The sequence below is a fragment of the Elaeis guineensis genome, chromosome 4 (assembly GCF_000442705.2).
Source record: "Elaeis guineensis isolate ETL-2024a chromosome 4, EG11, whole genome shotgun sequence".
In the NCBI taxonomy this organism is placed as follows: domain Eukaryota; kingdom Viridiplantae; phylum Streptophyta; class Magnoliopsida; order Arecales; family Arecaceae; genus Elaeis; species Elaeis guineensis.
The window spans coordinates 31,632,120-31,652,703 of NC_025996.2; the positions used below are offsets into that span (position 1 = coordinate 31,632,120).

Sequence of the window (20,584 nt, forward strand, 5' to 3'; positions counted from 1 at the left end):
TGTAAATTTTCATATGAACAAACTCGATTGTACTATATCCAAACTGGTCAACATGTTGATCACTACGAAAGAAATCTTGAAGAGTTTAAGAGGCACTGTTCTCGCTGTGGAGCAAACTTCTTTCAAGAGAAAGTCTACTGAGAAGAAGAAGACTAAATCCGCTAAAAAGCAGAAGAAAGAAAGCAAGCCAAAGAAGGACGTTCCAATGAAGGCTGAAGCAAAGAGAAAGTGTGTCCACTGTGATGCTGAAGATCATTAAAGGAGGAACTGTTCACTCCACCTAGAGAGCCTAAAGATCAATAAGGATGATAAACCTTCAGAAGGTATGCTCGTAATTGAATCTAAACTTATAATTTCTTCTACTTCTAGTTGGGTATTAGACTCTGACTCGAGTGCTCATATATATACCTCAATGCGGGATCTAATAGAAAGTAGAAGGTTGAGGGAAGGTGATACGATCCTTCGAGTCAGCAATGGAGCAAAAGTTACTGCAGTGGCCGTTGGTACTTATTCTCTTCGATTATCGTTTGATTTTAGATTAGATTTAAAGGACTGTTATTTTATTCTTATAGCTAATCGGAATTTGATTTCTGTGTCTGTGCTAGCACAGGAAGATTTTAAAATTAGTTTCAATAAAAATTTTTATTTTATTTATTTATAAAATAAATTAGTTGCACGAGATCTTTTAATTTATAGTCTATATCACTGGCACATTGATATGAATATAAATTTAAACGAACAAATAGTGAGTACCGTAAGTCAGAAGAGATCCAAAGACGAAATTAACCAGAAGTACTTGTGGCATCATAAATTAGGCCATATAGGAGAGGACATGATAAACAAACTGAAAAAGGATAGGATCCTTGGCTCTCTTAATCCAGAGTCGTATCCAGCTTGTGAATCTTACTTTCGAAGAAAAATAATCAAGTTACCCTTTGTAGGACATGGAGAAAAAATCACTGAGTTACTTATCCTGGTATACACCGATGTGTATGGGCCATTTAATGTGCAGGTCAGAGATGGTTACAGCTATTTCATTACCTTTATCGATGATCTGTCTATATATGGGTATGTGTATCTAATGAAATATAAGTCTGAAGCCTTTGAAAGATTCAAAGAATTCAGAAATGAAGTAGAAAAATAAACAGACAAGCCCATTAAAGTTCTTCGATTTGATCAAGGAGGTGAATATCTTAGTCAAAAATTTTTGAGATATCTCAAGGATAGCGGCATAGTCTCTCAATGGACTCCTCTCGGGACATCTCAGCTCAACGGAGTATTCGAAAGGAGGAATAGGATCCTATTGGATATGGTCAGATCCATGATGAGCTTCACTGATCTACCCTTATATCTTTGGAGATATGTCTTATTTACCGTCATTCACCTATTGAATAGGATTCTATCAAAGAATAGAAGAGCAGCGAAGAAAAAGAGAGGAACAAAGAGGAGAAGACCTAGACATCTCCTCATTTGGAGTTCATGAGAGTTGAGCCATAGGGAGAGAAGAGAATGGATTTTAGAGGTTCCTTCTCTCTTTTGGGTCATTATATATATATATATATATATATATATATATATATATATATATATATATATATATATATATTATCATATTCTTTTTGCCTTTGCTTTTTGCTATTTGATGGGAAATTTGGTTGGTTATTTGTCCGTGAAATCAAGGGAAGGCAAAATGGATAAATATCGCGGTGGTAACCGGCAAGTATGCAATCGGGCCTCGGATATATTGAGTGTATTTTGGTTTCATTGGGTTTTAATCACCCGTCATTCATTCCAAAATATTTTAGGTAGATTTCACATCAAACAACCTTCATTGCATCTGAAAGTTACTTTACAGAACACCAGCTGGAGATCTATTTAAAATCCAGAATTAACTCTACGAGAGCTTCGAAAGTAACTTCTAATCTAGACAGCATTCAGTACAAATAAACTAGATTATCGAGAAGTTTGTATTTATTGTAAGGCACAACCCCACATTTACATGAACATATTAACTCAAGCATATTTTTTGTGCAGGGTGGAAATATGATTTGCTCCATAAGTTTCTATGCATCAACGGGTGGGCAATGACACAATATATATAGTTCAAGTTGTGCCTTTCGCACAAAAAAATGATTCATCATCTTTTGTAATGTCAGCCATTGGATCCTGCAATGGCTATTTAATTAGATACCTATATAGGTATATGGAAGAAAGAGATTGGAGTGATTTGAGATGTGTGCAAAAAGCGATCCATTCCTTTGTGTGAAACATACAATACAAACCCCAATTGACAGCTTTTGTTTGTCTTGCTGCCAAGTCAAATAGCTTGGCTGAAGATATTCACCTTAAATCACTTGCAGCCTAGCTAACTCAAATAACATACATTAATGGCATCCATCTCGAGTTAGCTGATATGCAAGACCCTACAAACCAAACCCCGTCGCATATGTTGCGTGTAATTTTTAATATTTCATGCAATTGGGGACCCAAATACATGGCGCATGGAACTTGTGACCACCACCACCAGGTTGGAAGAATGAATAAAACCAAAATTAGGATCATACGCCACCACCAGGTTTGAATACAAGTTCAAGCTTACTACTCCTCAATGACGAATGTCTCGGCTTATATCCACCTTTTATATTTGGGTATTTTTATTGAAGAAAAAGATTAAGAGAATTCAAAGAAGCAAAATAAAATATCAAAATAAAATATATAGTAAGGTCTCGGCCGACTACTCGGCAAAAACACTTTATAAAACCACATTATATTGCCAGCAAAAAAGTGGGAAAAACCACATTTTATTTTGGAAAACACATATTTCGAAATGGAAGGTTAATGATTAATTATTCAGACTTTTTGTAAGCAAACTTTGCAATTTTCATTGGAAGCATGGAGATCAATCAGAGAAGCTTCACAACTTCGTTGTTACAGCGCTACACTTGCTAGAACATGTCTTCTACAGAACGTCTCCTGCCGAATTTTCTAGATTCAAATTTCTTAGATGCAGAGCAACTAACTAAACTCCTAGAACTAGATTTCGAAAAAGGCCTGGAAGATGCCTAGTCCGATACACATTGGTCCAATAAGAAGGCATGATGCCATTGCTCTCTTCTACCTTACTATTCTAACTCATGATATAAAGGGCTAGGGAGGACAGCAAAAGAAATAGAAGGAAGAAAGATGAGCTCTAGATTGGTGGGAAAGGGAAAGCTAGGATATATATATGCTTACCTTTTATCTTTTAATAGTGGGGTATAGTCTGGCTCATTTGCCCACTAACATGTTAAAGTTTAAAGGCTCATCTGAGCCTCACCACGTGTTCTAGTTCTAGTGATGGATGAGAGCCGCGGGGCGACCCTTGGTGCCGGTTCTCATCTTCTCGGTTTCTTTCGCTGCCAATAACAACATCTTCGTCCTCCTTTTTCCTCATCACTACCCTCACTCCCAGCCAACAGATTCTCTCGGCCATCCGTACGTGCCGCCCACTTCAACACCTTCCTCATGGCTCTCTTCTGGTGCCATGGCCTTTGCCGCCGCCTCTGCAACCATCATCTCAATACCTTCAGTGGAGCAACTTTGTTCTAGCCCTGCATTGACTTCCATGGCCCGTGGTGCCGATGCCTTTCCCTTCTTGTCCTCGCCAACCTCATCCACTACCTCCCAAGTTGCCAGCTAGCTCTTCCACCATGTGATTCTTCTCCATCAAAAAGGTCTTTCCAAACTCATCGACAACCTCTTCACACTACTCAATCTCCTCCGAAAGGTCGAGGCCAAGGCCTACAGCATGATCGCTAACATGACGTAGAGGTTCTGCTAGCCGGTGGCCGTGGGTTTGGGAAGAGTTGCGATCGGAGGAGAGGGAGATCAGGGAGCCATTGCGATATATAGGACTCACCATAGTTGAAGGAAAGGAAAAAGAAAGAGATGAAAACCAGCAACATGGCCTGCTACGGTTCTCATCAAGAGCTCGAGTCTTTTGCTGCGCAGACTTTGCACCGCAGAAATCTGCCGTCTTGCCGTTACGTTTTCCCAGCGCATCTCAAACCGGTTGAGTTTTTTCCGAACCATCCGATCTAAATAATGCGACATGGCGTGAAGTACAATATTCAAATTGTAATGGACACAATCTGCACGCTTCCGGGCAAGTTTATGATGGGCTAACTTGCACCAATGTGTCATTTTGATTCGCTGGCCCAGCATCTATATATATATATATATATATATATATATATAATTTATTTATTTATTAGGATGTACCCATCAGTTCCTTGCTGGGAAGTATAATACTCGATCAAGAAGAAAAGATGACAAAAGTCTATAGCTGTTTAAGATGACGAAAGTCTAAATTAAGCTGTTCGCGAAGTATATAATTTATTAGGAATCGTGATGGCCCAATTAGATTCTGGATCTTGTTTACGCTTTACTCTACTTCTATTATTCTTTTAACAAATTCTAGTTGGAAGATATTAGAAAGGGAAATGAGAATGTTGATGAGAGAAGCAGAAAGGCAGGTTAATCATCACGTTTGAACATAGGATTTTTCTTTTCTGGGGATAATGAAAAGATGTTGGGCCTATTTGGCTACTTCGCATCCAATATTCATGAATAAGTCACCATCTGACTGAAGGCAATAGGAGGTTGCCTGGTTGGAAAGAAAGGCCGATCTAATTTCTAAATTTTGGGATAAGCTAAATCGCTTTTGAGAAGGAATTAGTTATGCCTGAAATTAGAACGACCTTCCTTGGTTCCTTCTTATTAATTCTGGCGGGTGTCGTGATGCTCATGAAAAGTGGAGGCAAAGCATCCAACGCCCCCTTAATGCAGGTCTGACCTTCCCTGCTCACATTAAAGCATTGTCTTTCAATACATGATTCTACGTCTCCTGATTCTCTTCATCTCTTTTCTTGATAAAAATTTCCACATACAAACTAAGGTTGCATCCAATTTATAAACCAACCCCTCCTTCATTGAGGTTGTATGCTTGAACTTGTATCCAAACTAACCTGATTCCGATGTATGATCATCAATTCTAGAAGAATTATCGTGCATTGCGATTTTTTCTTTCTTTTTGCATAAATAAGGAGAAAAACTGAATGCATTGTTGGTTATATCGGATGGTAGAACACACAACAAGTACACATTAAAGAGATAAACCGCTTTTGGATGTTAGTCCACTGAGTTACCTCAAAATCTAGTTTTGTGCACAATATTTTTGCTCAAGGTGTAGTTCATGGGTTCACGCAAATCAGCTGATTTAACATGTGCTCCTGTTCATGCAATAGTTTTAGGATGTCAACAGATCCATAATCAACTAGTTTGCTTGCCACTGCGGTGGCAGCTTAACAGTATCGGACCGTGGCTTCCAACCACATGACCCAGATTCGAGTCTCCTGATGGACGTCAAGGCTCGATTAATTACTAGTTCTGAGATGATCTGCGGCAATCAACTACTGACGGTCTGGATGTGAAGTTTGAAAGCAGTACCTCATCCACTGGTCCATAGTGATGCTGGGATGATATACGCCTTCTCGTAGTAGTACTGGAGTGACGTATGCTTTCTCCTAAAATTTGGATCCGAATTGAACATCCTTCAGCAAGAGTTGAGGCCCTATGGTCAAGAGAGATATCTGCGCCAGATCGTCCTCCTCCAATCCATTTTCTATTTACCAAAAAAACTCTGTCGCATCAAAAGTTTTTAATGTATTACATGAACTGTCTAAAAATCGGGCATGCTTAACGTTCTTCAGTTTAATTTACTTCCAAAACTATCGTGGAGCTGGACAGAGTTCATGTTATTGTCCGTCGAGCTCGGACTCGGTCACTCGCTGTCAACCGACGTGGGTCAATAAAAATAGTCCAGAATGGACGGACAGTGATTAAAACGGATCAAGCGGGACTATTGGAGGCTCATCAGAGCCAAGAGGGCCAGGCTACATCTGGCAATTTTTCTCCGTTCCATCTATTACCTACCTCTACTCCGGTGAGCGAGCAATTACCCCCATCAGAATTCGGAGGAAAAAAAAAAAAAAGGCTTCAGTATAATAAATATATAGTGGGCTAAAAGGGGAGGACTCGTCTCGTCTCCACAAAACCCTTCGCCCCCCATCCTCTCCGGACGACTCGACTCTCGTCTGCTTGTCTTTCTCTTCGAACATCGCCCACTCCAAACGAGAAGATCTCCACATCTCCTCCCTTCATTCCCTTCCCTTCCCTTCTCTTCCTTCTATTCTACTCCTCTTTCTTCTTGATCCAACTATTATTTTATTTCATCTGGTGATGAGGATTAGAAAGTGTGCCTTGAAGCTGTTAGGCTCCACGATCGCCTACTTCTCGCCGCCGCCGCCGCAGCCCTGCTCGTCGCTGGCATGCGACTCGAACGACGCCGCCGCCGCCGCCGCCGCCGCCGGGATTCTCTGCCAGCTGAACGGCTCCCCATGGGATCTCATACCCAATGAGCAGAATGTCGTTTCCCAGGTCAGATCCATCCATCCCTCTCCTCTCTCTCCGTTATTTCTTTCTTTCAGGCTTTCAGTTTGTAATAGACTGGGTTCTTGACGATTGCTTCTTGATTCCTTTCTATTTCTCTTCTCGAGGGTGCAAAATATGTCATTCCTTCCATCTAAAAATTTTCTTTTTTGCTCCTCCTTCCAAGCCCTAAAAACTGGGATCATGAGAAGTGGGTAGGGGATGATCGACCTCGACTTTTATTAGCTTTCTTTATTAATTTACTTTTATTATTTTCTTTCTAGTTATGATGGCATCTTCAAAAGTAAATTAGTGAGAGAGTTAGGGTTCATATCTGCAACAGCGAGGGCGAAGAGAATTACAAAAAAAAAAGAAGGGAACTTTTGATCTTCCGATTCATGGGTCGATCGGAAGGGGAAGGCTTTAGAACTGGGAGGGGTCTTTTGCTGCCCCTATTTGGGGAGTGCCCTTGGCCCCTATGTTCCCTCTAATTCATGCTTTACGGCTTCTTGAATGGTTACTACGGGCATTTGGAATTTCGCAGGAAGACGAGGACGCCGACCCCATCGACGACGACGGTATCAAAGCTGAACGGAAACCCTTCGAGCCTCCAGTTGTCAAGAGGCAAGCATCCTCCTCCCTTCTCTTCCTCTCTCTCTCTCTCTCTTTCCCTTCCTTCTATTGCCGTTAGATCGACTGCTACCAAACCCAAACCCCCAACGCACCAAATATAATAGAGATATAGATTTCTTCTTATACCAACAAGGTTATTCATACTCTCATGGCAGTGGTGTAAATATAAAGGTGGAGGAAGAGGAGGAGGAGAAGAAGGTGAAGAAGAAAGTGAAGAGGAAAAGAATAGAGAAAGGGATGGATTCAACTGTTGCTACCAAGACTGGTGAGTTTGCTACCCCCTTGTGCAAGAAGAGTGATGGCAAGGGATGGCACTGCATAAGACCGGCGCACCTTCCCCACTCGCTCTGCCAATACCACCTCACCCAGCTCCGCTCCTACACCAATAATAACACTCACAGAAAAGCCCCCGACCAGACAATCAGAGGCGGCGATAGACATTGGAAGAAGAGGAAGGCGGACATAGCCAGAGATGGTAATAACTTCTACTCCTACTATTATTCTGGGTTCGGGCCTTGGCGGGGAAAGAGGAGAGGAAGTAGTTATAGCTGTGATAATTTTGGTAAAGTCATTGAAGAAGAAGGCAGAGGGAATTCGGAGTCGGCGGATGGGCGTGATGCTCCGGTGACCGGTGATGATGAGGAAGATAGCGAGGAGGACGATGGAGGAAAGGTCTGCTGCAACGAGGAGGATAGGAGTGATGATGATGATGAGGAGGAGGAGAGGAATTGCAGGAGGAGAGGAAGGAAGCCCGTGAAAGCCCGTTCTCTCAAATCTCTGCTGTAGCATCTGCTTGTAATGCATGTGTTGTTGTAATAATGTATTTTTTTGGAGCGTCAGCGGATGATTTCTGGGAGTATTAGCTGTAGGTGGGGGTCGTTGTGGACTGGAGCTGTTGATATGTCTCAAGGAAGGACGGTACATGGTTTACTTTTGTATCTTTAATTGCTGGTTAACATGATGTTCACATAACCTGGAGGGAGGCCATTCAGACCTGAACTAAATTGCGTGCAGTATCAATTTGGTCCGGATTCAGCAAGTAATAGTTGGAATGGAGTTTGAAATGAAAATGAAAGGTGTGATCCATTTTAAGCCACGTTGATGGTTAGACTTGGTTCAACTGTACGGTTGCGTGAGCAGGCTCATCTCTGGCCCAAGTTTGAACTGGTCTTAACATACTTTACGCTTTTTGTCTATTCTGTTTTGGAGTTTATTAACATTGAGTCGTAGTTTTAGATCATTTAGCACATTTGGACTCGCTGCGATCAAAATTTAAGTTTCAAGAAATAGACCGGTTCTCATGTAATGGCGAAATTATTGCCTACATCATGTGCATTATATTTATCGCGCATGCAGTTAATCATGATCATTGGTTCCTACGGGCATTATTCATGAAACATGCATCCCGGTGCACCACCGTTAGGACAAGTAGTGTTTTACAGTTATGCCACTGCATATGGTGTAGACAATAATTTTTCCGCAAGCCTCCCTAACTGAGGAGTTTTTGCGATGCCTAGTGGTGGACGTGATTTTACATCATTGCTCCAATATTTTCCACGAGAATATATATATCATCTGCTATTGGATGTGGTAATTGTCACGCGTCTCAATGACTAGCAACGTGCACGGCACTGTAGCCTTGTCTGTCATTTGATTGTGCCAAATTCAGGTACCTTTCGGGCCAATTTAACCCAGTTTACCTTCTTCTGAAGGACGTGGTGGACGTAGGTTCTACATCCTTTAGGCCTGAGAGGTCATTGCCTCGGAAGTCATTGCCCCATTGGAACTTTTCATGCTTGTGTTTGTGTATTTTAGAGAGAGAATTTCGTTGCGTTGGGAGGTGGGCCACACTAACAGCATATTCAGCAAATGTTCCTCGCATAGATGGAGAGTTCTTTTCCCAAATAATACGAAAAAAAAACTTTTTTACCAAAATATATCAAAACGAAACTTATTTACCAAACTAATGCAAAAGGGAAAAACGCCATTTTGAATGGCGTTTTTTCCCCTTCCACGTCAGCCCCTATTTCCACGCTGGCATCGCCCGAAAGAAAAAAAAAAAAAAACATCAAAAAACGCCATATCAAATGGCGTCTTTAAAAACGCCATTTTGAATGGCGTTTTTAAAAACGCCATTCAAAATGGCGTTTTTCAATTTTGCCACCGGAAAAAATCGTGGGAAAATAGAAAATTTTGTTTTTTAAACTTTGGAATTAGTAAATAAATTAAAAAATTAATTTGGATTGAAATTTAAAATATAAAGATTTTAATTTGTAATTAATTTAAAAAATCATAAGAAAAAAAAAATTATTATAGAAAATAAAAAAAAGAGAAAGAAATATGAAAGAAATAAAAATTTGAAATTTAATTGAAAAACATCATTCGAAATATTTATCTTAAAAATTTTTTTTAAAAAAATTTGAAGTAATCAAAGAAAAAGAATTTTAATTAAAAATTAAAAAGAAATTAAATTTTAAAGATTAATTGAAATAAAAATATTATTTCAAATTACTTTCCGAAATTAGAAATAATTTTTTTTAAAAAAATTTAAAAAATTTGTAAAAATAGGGTTAAAAAATTTTATAAAAACATAAAGAATTGAAAAAAATAGAAATTATAATTGTAATTGAAGAACAAAGTTTATATTTTTAATTTTAAGAAATAAGAATTATAATTATAAATAAAATTAAAAATTATATTTTAAATAACTAAATTAATTTAAATATAAAACGCCATTTTGAATGGAAAATTAGAAAATTTTGTTTTTTAAAATTTGAAATTAGTAAATAAATTAAAATTTTAATTTTGATTGAAATTTAAAATATAAAGATTTGAATTTGTAATTCATTAGAAAAATTAATTTAGATTTTTTATTTCAAATTTTTTTTAAAAGATGTCAAAAAAAATCTTAAGAAATAAAAAAAAAATTATCATAGAAAATAAAAAAAAGGAGAGAAAGAAATATGAAAAAAATAAAAATATTATTTCAAATTACTTTCGGAAATTAAAATTAATTTATTTTAAAAAGATTCAAAAAATTTTTAAAAAGAGGGTTAAAAATTTTTATAAAAACATAAAGAATTGAAAAAAATAGAAATTATAATTGAAATTGAAGAACAAAGTTTATAATTTTTAATTTTAAGAAATAAGAATTATAATTGTAAATGAAATTAAAAATTTTATTTTAAATAACTAAATAAATTTAAATATAAATTTTTAAAGTATTTTTTAAATAAAAGAAAAAAATACTAATAGAATATAAAAAAGATAAAAATGGAAAAAAATTAAAATTAAAATTTAAAAATATAGAAATTATAAAGTAGATTAGAAAAAATATATCATAAAATAATAAAATTAAATTGAATTAATTACAATTTTTTTGTTAGGGTATTTTATAAATGTGACTTAAAAAAAGTAAATTTGAAATAAATTTTGATAAAAAAATACATTAAAAAGTTAAAAAATTATGAAAAGTTAAAAAAGTTGAAAAGTGAAAATTTTTAAAAAGTCAACAAAAATAACAATTATAAATTTATAACCAAAAAAAAAAATTAATGTTTAATTGAAATAAAAATATTTTTTAAATATATTTTATAAGAATAAAATTAATTTAATTAAAATAATTTTCAAATAAAATTTAAAAATGACCTAAAAAAATTTCATAAAAAGATAAAGAATTGAAAAAAATAAAAATTTTTAAATAATCAAAGAACAAGCATTATAATTCAAAATTTAAAAGAAATAAAATTTTAAATATTAATTGAAATAAATATATTATTTCAAATTACTTTCGGAAATTTAAAAGTAAATTTATTAAAAAGATTCAAATTTTTTTAAAAATAGGGTTAAAAAATTTTATAAAAATATAAAGAATTGAAAAAAAATAAAATTATAATTGTAATTGAAGAACAAAGTTTATAATTTTTAATTTTAATAAATAAGAATTATAATTGTAAATGAAATTAAAAATTATATTTTAAATAACAAAATTAATTTAAATATAAATTTTTAAAAATTATTTTAAATAAAAAAAAATAAATACTAGTAGAATATAAAAAAGATAAAAATAAAAAAAATTAAAATTAAAATTTAAAAATATAGAAATTATAAATTAGATTAGAAAAAATATATCATAAAAGAATAAAATAAATTAAATTAATTACAATTTCTTTGTTAGGATATTTTATCAATGTGACTTAAAAAAATAAGAAATAAAATTAAAATTGTAATTGAAATTAAAAATAATATTTTAATTAATAAATTAAATTAAACATTATTATTTAAAAAAATAATTTAAATGAAGGAAAAAAAATGGTGGAAAAATTAAATTTTAATTTGAATTAAAATTTGATAAAAAAAAATACAGTGTAAAGTTAAAAATTGAGAAAAAATATGGAATAAGATATTTATAAAAAAATATTTTTTTAATTAAAAGAAATAAAAAAAAAAGGGGGAAAACGCCATAGAGAATGGCGTTTTCCCCTCCCAGATCCCTTTTCCCCTCTCCTTCTTCCTTCTCCCTTCTCCTTCTCCTCTTCTCCCTTCTCCCTTCTCCCTTCTCCCTTCTTGATCTTCTCCGGCGTCTCTCCGACGGCACGGCGGCACGGCGGCGAGGTCTCGGCGGCGGTGAGTTCTTCCCGCCTCTCTCTCCATCTTCCTCTTTCTCTCTCCCTCTTCCCCTCTCTCTCTTTCTCTCATCCTGGGGCGGGGCACGCGTCCCGGCGGCGGGCCGGCGTCCCGGCGGCGGGCCGCGCGTCCCGGCGGGGGCTCCCGGCCCCCTCTCCTCTCTCTCTTCCTCTCTCTCTCTCTCTCTCTCTCCCTTCTCCGTGGCCGCCGGCCACAGACTGGCGGCGGCGGGCCGCGCGCCCCGGCTGTGGGTCCCGCATCCCGGCGGTGGCCCCGGCCCCCTCCTCTCTCTCTTCCTCTCTTCCTCTCTCTCTCTCCCTTCTCCTTGGCCGCCGGCCACAGACGGCCGGCGGCGGGCCGCGCGTCCCGGCGGCGGGTCCCGCGTCCCGGGGGCGGGTCCCGCGTCCCGGCGGTGGCCCCCGGCCCCCTCCTCTCTCCTCTCTCTCTCTCTCTCTCTCTCTCCCTTCTCCTTGGCCGCCGGCCACAGACGGCCGGCGGCGGGCCGCGCGTCCCGGCGGCGGGTCCCGCGTCCTGGCGGCGGGTCCCGCGTCCCGGCGGTGGCCCCCGGCCCCCTTCTCTCTCTCTCTCTCTTCCTCTCTCTCTCCCTTCTCCTTGGCCGCCGCCCACAGTCGGCCGGCGGCGGGCCGCGCGTCCCGGCGGGCCGCGCGTCCCGGCGGCGGGCCGCGCGTCTCGGCGGTGGCCCCCGGCCCCCTCCTCTCTCTCTCTTCCTCTCTCCCTCTCTTCTCCTTGGCCGCCGGCCGTCTGGGCCGCGCGTCCCGGCGGTGGCCCCCGGCTCCCTCCTCTCTCTCTTCCTCTCTCTCTCTCTCTTCCTCTCTCTCTCCCTTCTCCGTGGCCGCCGGCCACAGACCGCCGGCGGCGGGCCGACCGCCCCGGCGGCGGGTCCCGCGTCCCGGCGGTGGTCCCCGGCCCCCTCCTCTCTCTTCCTCTCTCTCTCTTCCTCTCTCTCTCTCCCTTCTTCTTGGCCGCCGGCCACAGACTCCCGGCGGCGGGCCCCGCGTCCCGGCGGCGGGTCCCGCGTCCCGCGTCCCGGCGGTGGCCCCCGGCCCCCTCCTTTCTCTCTCTCTCTTCCTCTCTCTCTCCCTTCTCCTTGGCCGCCGGCCACAGACGGCCGGCGGCGGGCCCCGCATCCCGGCGGCGGGCCCCGCGTCCCGGGGGCGGGCCCCGCGTCCCGGCGGTGGCCTCCGGCCCCCTCCTCTCTCTCTCTTCCTCTCTCTCTCTCCCTTCTCCTTGGCCGCCGGCCACAGACGGCCGGCGGCGGGCCGCTCGTCCCGGCGGCGGGTCCCGCATCCTGGCGACCGGTCCCGCGTCCCGGCGGTGGCCCCCGGCCCCCTTCTCTCTCTCTTCCTCTCTCTCTCCCTTCTCCTTGGCCGCCGCCCACAGTCGGCCGGCGGTGGACCGAGGCCCCCTCCTCTCTCTCTTCCTCTCTCTCTCCCTTCTCCTTGGCCGCCGGCCACAGACGGTCGGCGGCGGGCCATTCTTCCCGGCGGCGAGCCACGCATCCCGATGGTGGGCCCGGCCCCAGCCCCGGTGGCCAGGGCGGGCCCCGCGGCCCGACGGCGGTCCTCAGCCCCTCGCCTCTCCCGGCGGTGGGCCCCGCGTCTCGGCGGTGGGCCCAGACGGTTGGTGGGGCCGCATGCCTTGACGGTGGGCCCCGCGTGGCGATGGCTTCGATGCGATGGGTTGCAATGACGGTGGGGCCCACGGGTTCCGACGCTCGTTTTTTTTTATCTCATTAATTTATTTTTATTTTCAACATACTTCAAGCAGCGGAAGAAATTGAAAGCTTCGACAATTGCGTTGCTGTCATTGTTTTATGAATTACTGTGGGATTGTATTTGAATTTTCGTGTTTAATATGTTGGGATGAACTGAATTTTGTGTTTAAGTTGTATTGTGTGATAATATTATATTTAAAAAAAATTAAAATATATTATCTATTTTTTTTAATACATCTGTGATAATATTGCTTGAGACAGCGTATTATGGCTTACGATCCACGATATCCCGGTCCCCGAGACAGCAGCATTCTTACATTGCAGGAGCACCATCGATCACAGACTATTTTAGATGGCGGCGTAAGCATTACAATCTTATTTACTTTTTAAATTTTTATTTTAAAAATCATGTACGATATCTAATTAGTATATTTTCTTGCAGGAGTCCAGACATCTTCGTCTACGACGATCCGATGCAGATTTCTGGAGGACAGAGGATATCCCAGATAGAGTGTTAGATTATTTACGATATCTGGGATTTTATGGAGTATATCGGATCGGTCGTATACAGATGGATGTTGGTCTTATTACTGCTATGCTTGAGAGATGGCGTCCAGAGACACACACATTTCATCTTCCATTTGGTGAGGCGACCATCAGTTTACAGGATGTCAGCATCCTTACTGGACTACCAGTTGATGGAGATCCAGTTACCGGAGTTGATCCCACACTTACCATTCCGGAGTGGCAGGCTTTGTGCTTGCGGTTGTTAGGGTTTGAGCCCGACGCACATTTTTTTGATCATTCACGACTCAGGATTGAGTGTTTAGATGATCGTTATCGTCATTTTCATATTGCGGATGATGCACCAGAGGAGATGGTGCAGCAGTATGTTAGGGGTCAGGTGCTGCGATTGTTAGGTGGTGTCTTGTTACCTGATACTTCATCGAATAAGATGAAGTTGATGTTTTTGCCATTATTAGAGGATTTAGATTTCGCTCGTCGACTCAGTTGGGGCAGTGCAGTACTAGCTTGTCTATACCGAGCTATGTGTCGGGGTTCCTATGCTGATCAGAGCGAGATTGGCGGTTATCTTGTATTATTACAGGTACGTGAATTAAAATTTTTAATTTTTAATATTTAATTATATTTTACATTCGATATATCATTTATTTAATTTTTAAATTTTGCAGATTTGGGTATGGGAGCGTATGCCGACTATCAGTCCATTACGACGACAGTTGCTTGAGATGCCATCAGAGCAGCAGGATCCTGATGTTCCATTCAGACTAGACGGACCATTAGGATACAGGTATCGAAATATTTTTTTTTATTTAAATTTTATTATTTTAAATTTATTTAATATTAGTACACTGTGAAACAGATGGAACGTTGCATTCAACGTTCATCACGTATCGACAAGAGTGGCACGGGTTTATAGATGCCAGTTGGATACATTAGTTGATACATCTAGACGGGTAAATTTTGAATTTTTTACAAATATCAATTTACAGTATTCATAATCTATTATAATTTTATATTAATTTTTTTTATTTTAATTATATTATATCAGTTTTTGTGGAAGCCATATACAGATGGGATATTGGCTATACTGCCGCAGATGTGTACAGTTGGACACGACATATGGACTGCTAGGGTGCCACTTATTTGTTTTGATGTGGTAGAGTGGCATCTTCCCGATCGTGTCCTGCGGCAGTTTGGTCAGACTCAGGACATTCCAGAGCAGTTTGATACCAGCCAGGGACTTCATCGTATTGATCGACGAGGGAGAGCTCGTATCGACTGGCGTATCAGACATGCACAGTACATCGATATTTGGGATGCACGTCGAGATCACATTGTTCATGGTGATCCTATTTTGAGAGGCCGTTCATATACTGATGACTACATGGCTTGGTTTTTTAGCATTACGGTGCGAGTCATTGGACAGTCTCAGTATGCAGTTTCTGGATACGAGGGCGAGAGTTCTACTGTACGTCTTTTGGTAAGATTACGAAAATTACTTCATGTTATTTGTGTTATATTTTTGTTTTATATTGTACACTATACTGATTGTTTTATACTAACAGTTCTATTTTTATTTTATAGACTGATTCTGTGTCGGATCTTGTGTTGGACACTCGTCGTGCTTTATCTACGACTGATGAGGACGAGCGGATTCAGATACTGCGGGAGATGGAGAGAACAGGTTCCGGAGCATTGGAGGCGATTGGTGTTGATCCACATACCTGTGCGCCTTGGTATGGAGCAGTTCGGGCACCAGATATGAGTTATACGCCGTCACCATATGCTTCACATATGCCATCACCGCATATTCCGCATATGTCATCATTCGATGCTGCACAGATGCCACCGCCTTTTCATCCACAGATGGCAGCGTCTTCTTCGTCCTACATCCCCCAGATGCCATCACCGGGTACCAGTTGGCCACATGAGTATGATACTTTTTTTTCAGGTCCATCCGTGTATCCAGATGAGAGAGTTGAACGGGTCTCTCAGTCCGTAGATGATCCGACAGCATCAGTTATTCCTGAGCAGCATGATCAGCAGATCTCCTCTACTGATATAGGAGAGGAGCCATCACAGCAGGAGCAGCCGGCGAGGACCTTCCTGAGAAGGTCCAAGCGACCACGGGCGCCGCGACGTCCTTGTGGGACTTAGTCTTTGTTGTATTTGTATTTAGTATTTTTACATTTTTGTTGTACTATTTTTTTTGATATATTTAACATTTTGATTCTATTGAATAATATTAAATATTGATTTTATTTTATATTATTTAATTTTAAATTATTGGATATTATGATTTGTGCATATGGATACACATACTCGAACGTGTCTCAGAACATTAGGAGAGAAAATGTTATGTCGGCGGGCCGTACTTCTCGGGGCCGAGCCCCGCATCCCGATGGCCACGGCGGGCCCCCGCGTCCCGACGGCGGTCCTCAGCCCCCGTCTCTCCCGGCGGTGGGCTCCGTCTCGATTGGTTGTGGGTCCAGAGCAGTTTGATACCAGTCAGGGACTTCATCGTATTGATCGACGAGGGAGAGTTCGTATCGACTGGCGTATCAGACATGCACAGTACATCGATATTTGGGATGCACGTCGAGATCACATTGTTCATGGTGATTCTATTTTGAGAGGCCGTTCATATACTGATGACTACATGACTTGATTTTTTAGCATTACGGTGCGAGTCATTGGACAGTCTCAGTATGCAGTTTCTGGATACGAGGGCGAGAGTTCTACTATACGTCTTTTGGTAAGATTATGAAAATTACTTCATGTTATTTGTGTTATATTTTTGTTTTATATTGTACACTATACTGATTGTTTTATACTAACTGTTCTATTTTTATTTTATAGACTTATTCTATGTCGGATCTCGTGTTGGACGCTCGTCGTGCTTTATCTACGACTGATGAGGACGAGCGGATTCAGATACTGCGGGAGATGGAGAGAACAGGTTTCAGAACATTGGTGGTGATTGGTGTTGATCCACATACCTGTGCGCTTTGGTATGGAGCAGTTCGGGCGCCAGATATGAGTTATACGCCGTCACCATATGCTTCACATATGCCATCACCGCATATGTCATCATTTGATGCTGCACAGATGCCACCGCCTTTTCATCTACAGATGGCAGCGTCTTCTTCTTCGTACATCCCCCAGATGCCATCCCCATATATCAAATGTTGCTCTTTGAATTGAATTTTAGAAAAAATAAGTCTATTTTTAAGTAAAGAAAAGGAATACGTAATAGAATGCTAAAAAGATAAAAATAAAAGAAAACTGAAATTATAATTTCAAATGATAAAATTTTTAAAATAAATTTTAAACAAAATATCATAAAAAAATATTAAAATAATAATAAAATAGAAATTATAATTATAAATTTTAAAAAAAATTAATTTTAATTTAAATTAGAAAATATCATTTAAATTATTATTTTTATTATTTAATTAAATTTATTTATTAAAAAATTACAAATAGATAAGTAAAGATATTAAAAAAAATAAAAAATAAAAAAAAAGAGAAAACGCCATTCTCTCCCCTCCCCAAACCCCTTTTTCCCCTCCTTCTCCCTTCTCCTTCTCCCTTCTCGAACTTCTCCTTCTTCCTTTACAAATTTAAGTAAAGAAAAAGAATACATAATATATCATAAAAATGAAAGAAAACTAATATTATATTTTTAAATTATAAAAATTACAAATTAAATTAAAAAATATATCATAAAAAAAGTAAATAAAAGATAAAAAATGGTAATAAAATAGAAATTATAATTTAAAATAAAAAATTATCTTTAATTTTAATTAAAAATTATCATTCAAATTACTATCCTCATTAAAAAATTTAATAAATTAAAACAAATAATTAAACGGAGAGCTGCCTCCTCTTCTCCCTTCTCCGGCGTCTCTCCGACAGCACGACGGTGAGCTGCCTCCTCTCTCCCTCTTCCTCTTTTTAAAAAATTTAAAAAATAAAAATTACCAGAAAGAAAGTCAAGGGATCGACTCAGAGAGTGTCGCAATCAAAAATTTTGCGTGCCGTTAAACTCTTTTAGCCATGAGTCGATTCATGGGGTCGACTAAAAAATATAAATCTACTTTTCTTACAATTTTTTATATTATGTATTTGTAATCTTTTAATAAATAAATTAAATTAAATAATGAAAATAATAATTTAAATGATAATTTTTAATTTAAATTAAAATTAAATTTCTTTAAAATTTATAATTATAATTCTTATTTTATTGTTATTTTTTTATTTTCCTATGATACTTTTTTTTATTTATTTTAAAATAGTTATCATTTGAAATTTTAATTTTATTTTTCTTCCATTTTTTTCTTTTTAGCATTCTATTACGTATTCTTTTTCTTTAATTAAAAAATTATTATTTTTTCTAAAGTTCAATTTACAAAATTTTTTTTCCACATTTTTCCTTATTTTTTAACTTTACACTGGATTTATTTTTTGATCAAAATTTAATTCAAATTAAATTTTCCTCCCTTTTTTTTCTTTATTTAAAATATTTTTTAAATAATAATATTTAAATTAATTTAGTTATTTAAAATATTATTTTTAATTTCAATTACAAAATTCTTATTTCTTAAAATTAAAAATTATAAACTTTGTTCTTCAATTACAATTACAATTTCTATTTTTTTCAATTCTTTATCTTTTTATAAAATTTTTTTAGGTCATTTTTATATTTTTTTTAAAAATTTTTGTTCTTATTTCTTAAAATTAAAAATTATAAAATTTTTTATTCAATTACAATTATAATTTCTATTTTTTTTCAATTCTTTATATTTTTATAAAAAAATTTTAGCCTATTTTTAAAATTTTTTTGAATCTTTTTTTTATTTATTATTTTTTATTTGAGAAAGTAATTTGAAATAATATTTTAATTTCAATTTATCTTTAAAATTTTATTCTTTTTTATTTCTACATTATAATTCTTTTTTTTTTTAAAACAAAATTTTACAATTTTTAATTTTCTTAAAAATTTTGAAGACAAGTATTTCGAATGATGTTTTTCAATTTAATTTCAAATTTTTATTTCTTTCATATTTTTTCTCTTTTTTTTTTTCTATGATAATTTTTTTTTAATTTCTTAAAATTTTTTTGGACATCTTTAAAAAAAATTTGAAATAAATATTCTAAATTAATTTTTTTAATGAATTACAAATTCAAATCTTTATATTTTAAAATTCAATCAAAATTAAAATTTTTAATTTATTTACTAATTTCAAATTTTAAAAAACAAAATTTTCCATTTTCCCACGATTTTTTTTTTTATTTTTGGGTGGGAAAATTGGTAAACGCCTTAATGAATGGCGTTGTTACAAACGCCATTCAAAATGGCGTTTTTAAAAGCGCCATTTGGAATGGCGTTTTTAAAAGCGCCATTCCAAATGGCGTTTCTTCCTTTTTTTTTTTTTTTTTTTTTTGGGATGATGCCATCGTGGAAATGGGGGTTGACGTGGCAGGCGAAAAAACGCCATTCAAAATGGCGTTTTTACCTCTTACATCATTTTGGTAAATAAGTTTGGTTTGAATATATTTTGGTAAAAAAGTTTTTTTTTTGTATTATTCGGGAAAAGAGCTCTGAATTGCCGGGTTAATTCGAGGATTGCGGGTGGGACAAGATTGGAATAATCCTGGAATCCACCGATTCGTTATGTCAGTTGGCACGTGCGAGGAAGGCGCGAGGTAGGAGGAAAGGATCGCTTGTCGGGGTATGCCTCCGGGTATCGTATGAGCAACAAACAGAATGCAACTGAAATATATGTTTAAGCGCTATGGTTTATTGACACGCCTGACCAAAGAAGAGTTTGATTCATATCCGGCACCTTGATGTGAATGCTCCTTCTAGAGATATGTTTGGGATGGAGACTTGTCGTATTCCTCCGGTGAGACAGGAAACCAGGACATGCCTTGTGCGTTGGATATAGCTTTGTGGTTCTTGAACGGGAATTCCTCGATGGCAACTTCAGGATGATGCTGATCCTCTTATTTCTTAATTGACCATAAATTTTAAGATAAAAGATAAATAATACTTTATATTTTATCTAAATTTACAAATATCCTCTATCTTGAATTGCTCTAATGTCAAATCTTTCATTTTTCTATTTATTACAATGTCCCTCACGAACCTGCTAATTTGGGAGAAGCTCTCCGTCAATGTCATGTGACATATTATTTGGAGTCAGATAACTAATGTGGCTTTATTGTGTTATTGTAAAAATAGAATATAATGTGAACTTAAAATAGTTTAATGGTTCAAATATGCAAGCCCCAATCTTACCTTTATTCATTTCTCCAACTCCTCTCTCTATGATGGCCATATAACTCTGTCGGTGGTCCCTTGACCACCGCATCACTATCCCTATCCCCTTGGCTACCGTTGCCCCCATCCTCCTCTTCTCTGGTCTCTTTATCTTCTTTTCTCTCTCCTCCTAATGACCGATAGTGAAATTTTGATGATTGTCATATTGTTCCTTCTTCAACTATTTCAAATGGTATTTCTCTTAGAACCACATTTGAAAGGGTAGAGCCCAACTCCTTCAACTTGAAAATAGTCTAACTATTTTTTTTATA

General features: G+C 38.1%; 2 protein-coding genes and 1 long non-coding RNA gene across 4 annotated transcripts; all 3 read left to right on the plus strand.

The window, feature by feature from the left end:
- Positions 1–6,073: 6,073 nt before the first annotated feature.
- On the plus strand, positions 6,074–8,300 carry LOC105043049 (uncharacterized). Of its 2 annotated transcripts, none has more exons than XM_010920461.4 (3): positions 6,074–6,477; positions 7,013–7,092; positions 7,257–8,300. In XM_010920461.4, the coding sequence occupies exons 1-3, from the start codon at positions 6,280–6,282 to the stop codon at positions 7,885–7,887; spliced, it is 909 nt and encodes a 302-aa protein (XP_010918763.2). In that variant the 5' UTR covers positions 6,074–6,279; the 3' UTR covers positions 7,888–8,300. The 2 variants fall into 2 exon arrangements, with proteins under 2 accessions (XP_010918763.2, XP_029119792.2); XM_029263959.2 differs by having other exon boundaries at positions 6,363–6,477; positions 6,753–7,092.
- Positions 8,301–11,692: 3,392 nt separating this feature from the next.
- Positions 11,693–14,044, plus strand: LOC140857428 (uncharacterized). The gene is made up of 3 exons (XR_012140867.1): positions 11,693–11,727; positions 13,724–13,822; positions 13,905–14,044. It is a non-coding gene; the product is annotated as an uncharacterized lncRNA (long non-coding RNA).
- Positions 14,045–14,057: 13 nt separating this feature from the next.
- LOC140857289 (serine/threonine-protein phosphatase 7 long form homolog) lies at positions 14,058–16,253 on the plus strand. Its single transcript, XM_073256068.1, has 5 exons — positions 14,058–14,570; positions 14,656–14,774; positions 14,847–14,940; positions 15,036–15,467; positions 15,572–16,253. Exons 1-5 carry the CDS (start codon positions 14,058–14,060, stop codon positions 16,142–16,144), a joined length of 1,731 nt encoding a protein of 576 aa, XP_073112169.1. The 3' UTR covers positions 16,145–16,253.
- Positions 16,254–20,584: the final 4,331 nt, after the last annotated feature.

Bases quoted from the DNA above. Each gene is read 5' to 3' on its own strand.
- LOC140857289 (XM_073256068.1), top strand. From the start codon at position 14,058: ATGCTTGAGAGATGGCGTCCAGAGACACACACATTTCATCTTCCATTT. The intron at 14,941-15,035 runs GTAAATTTTGAA...ATATTATATCAG, and splicing joins TAGTTGATACATCTAGACGG to TTTTTGTGGAAGCCATATAC. The intron at 15,468-15,571 runs GTAAGATTACGA...TTTATTTTATAG, and splicing joins GTTCTACTGTACGTCTTTTG to ACTGATTCTGTGTCGGATCT.
- LOC105043049 (XM_010920461.4), top strand. From the start codon at position 6,280: ATGAGGATTAGAAAGTGTGCCTTGAAGCTGTTAGGCTCCACGATCGCC. The intron at 6,478-7,012 runs GTCAGATCCATC...GGAATTTCGCAG, and splicing joins AGCAGAATGTCGTTTCCCAG to GAAGACGAGGACGCCGACCC. The intron at 7,093-7,256 runs GCAAGCATCCTC...CTCTCATGGCAG, and splicing joins GAGCCTCCAGTTGTCAAGAG to TGGTGTAAATATAAAGGTGG.